Below are 8,509 nucleotides of genomic sequence, written 5' to 3'. Positions count from 1 at the left end.
TCGTGGCAGGCCTCGTCTTGTCCGGCAACCCTCGGTAGAAGAAGCTTCCCACACCGAAGATGAAGGAAGCGCCGCTGGAGGAGACCAGAACAACAACGAAGAAGTTCAACTTAGCCCTGCAGTTCAAGCAGCCATTGTTCAAGCTGTAGTTGCTGCTGTGAAGAACCTGAATCCCGAAGGATCTGCTGGAAGCCGTGAACGAACTGCTGAAGGGGCGGGTGGTGATGGTAGGAAGGATGGGGAAGGAGAAAGAGGGGCCTCGAGTGAGGATAAGTCTGTGAAAGTCGATGACAGGAGAAGAGGCCAAGGTGGGTGCAACTATAAGTCCTTCAAAGGATGCGACCCGCCAAAGCTGACTGGTTTGGGAGACGCAATCGCTACTCTCCAATGGATAGCCACAATAGACAAGGTTATCCGCATTAGCGAGTGCCGTCCCGACCAAGCTGTGGGTTATGCTACTCAGTCATTTGAGGAAGAAGCTATGTATTGGTGGGAAGGTGTGGAGCAGAGAAAGACTAGGGATGAGATCAAGGCGTTGAGATGGGACGATCTGAAGGAGTTGGTGATGAAAAAGTTCTGCGCAGATGCCGAGGTTGAAAGGACGGAGATGTAGTTCTTGAATTTAAAGGCCGGTACGATGACGCATCGTGAGTATACTACTGAATTCAACCGACTATCTAGGTTGGTGCCTGATATGGTCGACAATGAGGTCAAAAGAATCAAATGTTATGTGAGGGGATTGCCACAAAAAGTCCGCATGTTGGTCAGGGCAAATAAACCTGCTACTTTTGACTCTGCTGTTGAACTTGCAGAAGTGGTTTATGCTGACCTGGCTAAGGACGATGTGGTGGTGGGGGAAAAGAAGGAGAAGAAATGGGCTACCTCTGCTAAGCGGTCTGGCGAGATGGTGACAACAACTGATGAGAGGAAGGCCAAGGTTGGGAACAAGGATGCGTGTAAGACGTGTGGGCGAGTGCACCCGGGGGAATGCAGGATTGGGACAGACAGGTGCTATCGGTGCGGAAAGGGTGGGCATTACTCTCGAGACTGCCCTGATCGTCCAAAGTGCTACAAATGCGGAAAAGCTGACCACATGGCTAGGGATTGCAAGGAATCAGGGGCGGGAGGTGCGGAAAGATAAAGACTTGGGGAAACTGCAGAGAGGAACGCTTGATGAAGGAATAATTGTTCATGCAATGGTTTTATTAAGTTGCTTTTGCTTAAGGACTTGTTGTGTGTTAAGGTTTAAAACTTATGGTTATCAGTGACGTGTAATATATTGAGTAGGTTATGAATGATTATTATGTTATGATGAAATGTTGTTTTAGACAATAGTGTTAAAAGTACTAATCGAAGCCCTTGGAGGTATGAGATGAGTTGTGGTACATCGAGGGTCTCATGGACAAGCTACCTTAAATAGTTAAAACACATGACCATCATTCGATGACTGCAAAGTCGGAAGTAAGAAGGATAACTCAGAAAGCGAAGGCGATTCAATAAAGCGTGTAAAAATAAGAAGTTTTCCTTTTATAGGGAATAAGTTAGGTTTCGGGGACGAAACCTCTTTAAGGAGGGAAGACTTGTAACATCCCGAAATTTCCAAAATGATATTAATTATATTACTTAATAATAGAGTAGGAGTTGGTATGAGTCGGGCTAGTGTTAGATTAATTGAGATGGGTTAAATGAGAATGGGCCTTAGGTCCATGGGCTTTAAGGGATATAAATATCCCCTAAACCACCATAAAACCCTAAACCTCATCTCTTTCCATTTTAATCTCTACACATTCAAAACACACACACACCATAAACGAGCAGGATCTGAGAGAGAGTAAACGTTAGTTGGTGCTAGATCGTCGTGACGAACCAAAGCAACAAGACCAGCTCGTGTTCGTAAGTTCGACTCGTTCAAGGTACGTTTATGGTTAGAAATCGTTCGTATAGGTTCGGTTTGATTTGAGAAATGGTAGATCTGAGTTTGTATGGTAAAAACGAATCCAACAAAGCTAAACTTACTGAAAATGGTTATGATTTGATGGGTTAATCGATTGATAAAAAGGACCCGTAACCTATATGCCTAAATCGCACCCTCTAAACATCGATGTTAGGTCGATTTGATAGTTGGGGTTTGTAGGCGCTGGTCAGACGATTCCATGGGTACCTAAATCGAGTTATTTGGTTAAGGAACGAAGGATTTAAGAGCGAACAGAACCTGCAGACGACAACTTCGCCTGCAAGCTAAGTTCGCCTGATGAACTTCGCCTGCAAGCTAAGTTCGCCTGATGAACTTCGCCTAAAGCTAAGTTCGCCTAAGGTTTAACTTCGCCTAAAGCTAAGTTCGCCTAAGGTTTAACTTCGCCTAAAGCTAAGTTCGCCTATGGTTTAACTTCGCCTAAAGCTAAGTTCGCCTAAGGTTTAACTTCGCCTAAAGCTAAGTTCGCCTAAGGTTTAACTTCGCCTAAAGCTAAGTTCGCTTAAGGTTTAACTTCGCCTAAAGTTAAGTTCGCTTAGAAAATAAATTAAAAACCTAATGGAAAATGTGTTAAGACAGTTAATGTAAATAAAATTTTTCCAAGCTGACCTAGCAGCTCGACCCCAGCCAGGGGCTCTGCCCCTTGGACCCTGCTAGGGGCTGCCGCCCCTAGACCCCGCTGCCAGGGGCGCTGCCCCCGGACCCCCATTCGTTGTGGGTAGTAGTTAAGACTGGAAAGATGATATGAGTAGTGATAGTTGTTTGATACGTGTACTTGTTATACAGTCAGCCGTGCACAGCTGAAGAAAGGGATTACGATTAACGGTGAACGTAACCGTGTTCAGGTGAGTTTCTAGCCCCATTCCTTGTTATGTTTTCGGGGCTGTGTGCATACTCGATGTGTTGTTAATACATTTATCCTAAGTGATAAGTGTATGTCATATGTGATATGTGTTATAGATATGAATGATTGTTTGTCGGTACGCGAACGATCTTCGGATATTGCGCGTACTGTCAGGTTAAAAATAAAGGTAAGAATATTATATATCGAAGATGTATGAATATTTCAAATGAATACTTGTCGGGGCGTGAACGATCTTCGGATATTGCACGTAACGACAAGGGGTATGGTTGTTAAATGAATGAGGTAAAGAATGCCTAGAGTGTTCTTATGTTATAATGTAAGTATGTGTATATAGGTACACGAATGGCATGTGAGTTCTACGTTCGACATAGTAAGTTAGGATGGCAAATCCCTCTAGCTTCTGTCGGACATAGACTCGGCTGGTGATGGCGTAGTTAAGGACTGCGAGCCTTATACGTGAAGTAGATGATATATGTAAACGTAGATAAGGACTGCGAACCTTATACGTAATGTAGATAGGCGTCAGCATAGGAAAGGACTGTGAACCTTATACGTGCTGTATTTGTAGCATAGGGGAGGACTGCGAATCTCGTACGTGCTATGAATTAGGTTGCAACATAGGAAAGGACTGCGAACCTTGTATGTGTTGTGGATGTATTTCAGCATAGGAAAGGACTGTGAACCTTATACGTGCTGATTTTGTAGCATAGGGGAGGACTGCGAACCTCGTACGTGCTATGAATTAGGTTGCAACATAGGGAAGGACTGTGAACCTTGTACGTGTTGTGGATGTACTATGGTATAGGGAAGGACCGCGATCCTTGTACGTACCATAAATGGTGAACATAGGTAAGGACTGCGAACCTTGTACGTGTTCACGACCTTGAGTACAGGTATAGACGGTGAACTATGAACGTACTCTCGGTAGACTGAGGTTAGTGATTGTAGATATGTATGTATGTATGGTAGCAAGTATGTATGTAGAACAGAAGGGTAACTAGTGAAGTATGGATATGTATCTACAGATATGTATGTATGTGTATGTATTGTATGGCGTTCGATTAACTAGAACTCACTCAGCGTAGCTGACTTTTAGTATGCACGCAGGTGAGCTGATTATAGAGTTAGCATGAGGATGACACACGGCATGGATTGAACGGCTGGCATCTGAAGAAAGAAGTAAAGATGTTTTAAATATAAAGTTTTGTGTTATGGTATCAAAGAAAAGATTTAATGTTTTGTAACAAATGATTGATGTTTTATATTCCGCGAAAAGTTTTAATAAACTCTGATTTGAAGAACTGTGTTTATGAGTAAATCCGACGCTAAAGTAGGGTCACCGGGTTCGGGGCCTTACACCGGAATGCCACGGTACGATGTATTCTGTTGATTTTGGTGCCATTTTGACCGTGGCCCATGGTCAATACCGTGGACCACGGTGGAGCCCTTCCTCATTTCTTGTTTTCTTCATATCTTTTTCGTTTCAACTCCGTTTTCTTCGCCGTTTTCGCCCACGTTCTCGTAATTTCATCCTCTACCTCCTCCTACCTGCAAACATATGAGTAACCATAGTCAACTAATTCCATGAAATTAAGTTGGTTAAGCCAATGCATTTATATCTTTTAACTCGCTTAACGGCTTCCCTACGAGTCACTCGTCAATCATTTGATAAAAAACATGCGACAATGTCCGTGGAAGAACACAGCTCCCGCAAACAAAGGCCCCCCACGAAAGCAGATCAAGGATTTGAATACACACATGATCCAAGGGGGACCCCTCGGAAGTTCAAGCGGAGGGAAGCAGATGACGATGAGTGTAAAAACGAACCCGTATTTTTTCCAAGAGTAAAAGGAGGACCATGCATGAAGCAACCTCTAATCGTCACGGCTTTGTTCGGTCACTATCGGTCTCCATATGTCTTCTTCGATACTGGGAGTACTTCCGACATAATGTATGAACAGTGTTTTGAACAATTGGATGAGGAAGATAAAGCCAAATTAAAGCCCTTACACGCCCCAGCCTCCGAGTTTGGATACGAGGTTATGCACCCCAAGGGGGTCATAACATTCCCTGTCACGCTGAGCGATGGGATCCACTCAAGGACCGAGGATGTTGAGTTCCCCGTCCTACCCGCGAGACCAAAACATGATATAATCTTAGGGCGGGAAGCGATTGGTGACTTCAACGCCAATCCTTCCACAGCACACGGTGCAGTGGGTGTCCCCACGAGAACAGGAGTAGCAATCACCCGATTTAACAAACATTGCTAAGCAACAGAAGGATCAAAGCCTGCGAAGGTACCCAAGAAGGCACTGTGGACAAAACCCGAACAATGTGTCGTCAATCCAGAGTATCCGGAACAAACCTTCACAATCGGGGCAACTATCTCAGAGACAATACGCGTCTTTCTGAAATAGTTACTGATTAAAAACGCAGATATCTTTGCCTGGAAGCCTTCAGATATGACAGGCGTCCCACGAGATATTTCAGAACATCGGCTGCAGGTCAACCCGGCGTATACACCGATCGTTCCGAAAAAGAGAAAGATGGGTCCCAAACAAACAAAAGCCATGAACGAGCAAGTGCAGAATCTATTGCACGCAGGGATTATCCGCGAGATTAAGTACCAAACTTGGGTCGCAAACCCGGTGATGGTCCCTAAAAGCAACTGTTCATGGAGGATGTGCATCAACTTTAAGGACCTGAACAAGGCCTGCCCCAAATATTGTTACCCGCTTCCAGAAATTGACCTCAAAGTGGACGCAGTGACACCCTTCAAATTCAAGTTTTTTCAAAATGCATACAAGGGGTACCACCAGATACGTATGGCAGCCCGCGATGAAGATAAAACTGCTTTCCGAACCAATCAAGGCACATTCTGCTACAAGATGATGCCATTCGGTCTAAAAAACGCGAGAGCCACGTATCAGCGTTTGATGGACAACACTTTCCGAGGATAGACCGGGAAGAACCTAGAAGTGTACATGGATGACTTGGTCATCCAGAGTGTAGAGGAAGACCAAATGCTTCGAGATATCGAAGACGTTTTCTCAACACTCAGGAAGATAAACATGAAACTTAACCCTTCAAAAATGCTCTTTCGGCATGGAAGAAGGAAAGTTTCTGGGAGTAATTGTCACCGGGGAGGGTTTCAAAGCAAATCCGGAGAAAGTTTAGGCCATCGCCCGGATGCCCTCCCCGTCTTCACTAAAAGAGGTCCAAACGTTGAATGGAAGATTAGTGGCTCTAAACAGATTTCTGGCAAATCACGCGGCTAAATCTTACCCATTCGTGTCAACGTTGCGGATTTGCTTGAAAAAGGAACATTTCAAATGGACACCGGAAGCAGAGGCGGCGTTCCTAAAGTGAAAAAACGCCTCATGGAACTTCCAACATTGACCGCACCCTGAGAAGGAGAACCCCTCATTTTGTACATGTCCGCTTCGAATATTGCAATAAGAGCAGTCCTCCTAACGGATCGAAAAGCCATCCAAACGCCGATATACTACGTCAGCAGAATGCTCGCGGATGCCGAAACCCGGTACTCGATGCTTGAAAAGCTGGTGCTGGCGCTAGTCTATGCGGCACGAAGGTTAAAGAGGTACTTCCAATACCCCCAAATACAAGTTTTGACAGACTATAAGCTGAAAAACATATTGGCCAAACCTGAATTGTCCAGGAGGTTAACCAAATGGGTAATCAAACTAGGCGAACACTGCATTGAGTACAAACCTAGACCTGCGATCAAAGGCCATTTCTTGGCAAACTTTATCACAGAAGTACCCACCGGCAAAGTCCAAGAATGCCTGCTTGAACAACAGCCCCCGATCCCTTCCGATGAAAGTCAACAATGGACTCTGTTTACGGATGGAGCGTCAAGCGGGGAGGGATCAGGAGCGGGTTTGAAATTTATTAATCCAGACGGCCAAGAGTTCACCTATGCCATCAATTTGAACTTCAAAAGTACGAACAATGAAGCTGAGTACGAAGCATTCTTGGCCAGACTGCGGATTGCGAAAAAGCTCGGTGTGAAATTTTTAGAGGCTCGGGTTGATTCTATGCTTATTGTAGGACAGGTCTCAGGGACTTATGAAGCAAAGAACGATGTCATGGCTTCATATCTGTCCCAAGCTAAAGACCTTATGCAACAATTCACTTCATGTAAAGTAGTGCACATCAAAAGAAGTGAGAATCGACCCGCGGATGCCTTGAGCAAACTCTCATCCACCAGCTTCGAGCACATGGGCAGAGACGTCATAATCGAAGTTCTGGATGCTCCGTCTGTTCCTCAACATCAAGTTCTAGTCATCCAAACCGGAGCAACATCCTGGATGGAACCAATCCAGACTTACTTGTCCTCCAGCATCCTGCTAGAAGATAAGGCAGAGGCTCGAAAGATCCGCCACAAGGCACTATGCTACCAAAATTCATGACGGAATCCTATTCCGGAAATCTTTCCTTGGTCCGCTACTCAGGTGTGTAGACGCCGAAGATGCCAATTATGTAATTCGAGAGATCCACGAAGGCATCTGTGGATTGCACGCCGGGCCAAGGATGGTAGTGGCAAAAATTATGAACACGGGATACTACTGGCCAGGCATGCATATGGACGCACTAAAAGAGATCCAAAAATGCGATGCCTGCCAAAGACATGTACCGCGAACACTGCAGCCACATAACGAACTTGTCCCGGTCATCGGAGCATGGCCTTTCCAAAAGTGGGCCATAGACATCATGGGACCATTCCCCGAGGCTCCAGGACGAGTAAAGTTCTTATTGGTCGCTATAGATTATTTCACAAAGTGGGTGGAGGCCAAGCCGCTGGCCCATATAACAGCAACGAATGTGAAGAAATTCCTGTGGGATTACATTATTTGTCGATTCGGCCTCCCTCAGACATTGGTCAGCGACAATGGTACTCAGTTCCCTGACAAGCAACTCTAGGAATGGTTATCCGAGTTATAAATCAAACAGGTGTTCACATCGGTCGCCCACCCCCAAGCTAATGGGCAGGTGGAGCAAGCCAATCGAAGCATCAAAGAAGGCATCAAAGCCAGACTGGGAACCAAAAGAACAGGATGGGTTGACGAGTTGCCTCATGTACAGTGGGCGCATCGTACAAATAAAAAAACCAGCAACTCGAAAACACCATTCAGCTTGACATATGGCACGGAAGCAATGATTCCTGCCGAAATTGGCCTACCATCCGCAAGAATCCTCTTAATGGAAGACAAGGAAAAAGACCTCAGGATGAACTTAGACCTCCTGGAGGAAAGACGTGAGCTGGCGGCTATACGCGAAAGTAAATACAAGAACCAGCTCCAGAAGTACTACGATGCGCGGGTCAAAATTTGTGCATTTCACAAAGGGGACTATGTCTTCCGGAACAATGAGGCATCAGACGCCGAATTAACGGGAAAGTTAGCCCCCACATGGGAAGGCCCTTACCAAATTGATGAGGTGATGGGAAAGGGTGCATACAAATTAAAAAAATTGGACGGCATTCTTATTCCCGGGACTTGGAACGTTGGACAACTACGAATGTGCTATATCTAAGCTACGTAATTCTCTTTTAGGCCCGCGTGCCTCTACACTGGCCTGCGTGCCCTGTTTATTTCGGTAGGCGCACCATATTTTGTTTTTCTCGAACTGATAATTAATACACAGTTACC

General features: G+C 45.3%; 1 protein-coding gene across 1 annotated transcript; it reads left to right on the top strand.

Annotated features, from left to right (window-relative positions):
- The first annotated feature begins 6,271 nt into the window (after positions 1 to 6,271).
- Positions 6,272 to 7,270, top strand: LOC143633192 (uncharacterized). Its single transcript, XM_077101542.1, has one exon. It carries the CDS (start codon positions 6,272 to 6,274, stop codon positions 7,268 to 7,270), a length of 999 nt encoding a protein of 332 aa, XP_076957657.1.
- The last annotated feature ends 1,239 nt before the right edge of the window (positions 7,271 to 8,509 follow it).

The sequence above is a fragment of the Bidens hawaiensis genome, unplaced genomic scaffold, assembly GCF_021521415.1.
Source record: "Bidens hawaiensis isolate Kalapana, Puna unplaced genomic scaffold, B.hawaiensis_p1.1 tig00006634_1, whole genome shotgun sequence".
Lineage (NCBI taxonomy): Eukaryota > Viridiplantae > Streptophyta > Magnoliopsida > Asterales > Asteraceae > Bidens > Bidens hawaiensis.
Note: the sequence above shows the minus strand (reverse complement) of the source record. Positions and strands in the feature narration are given on the sequence as shown.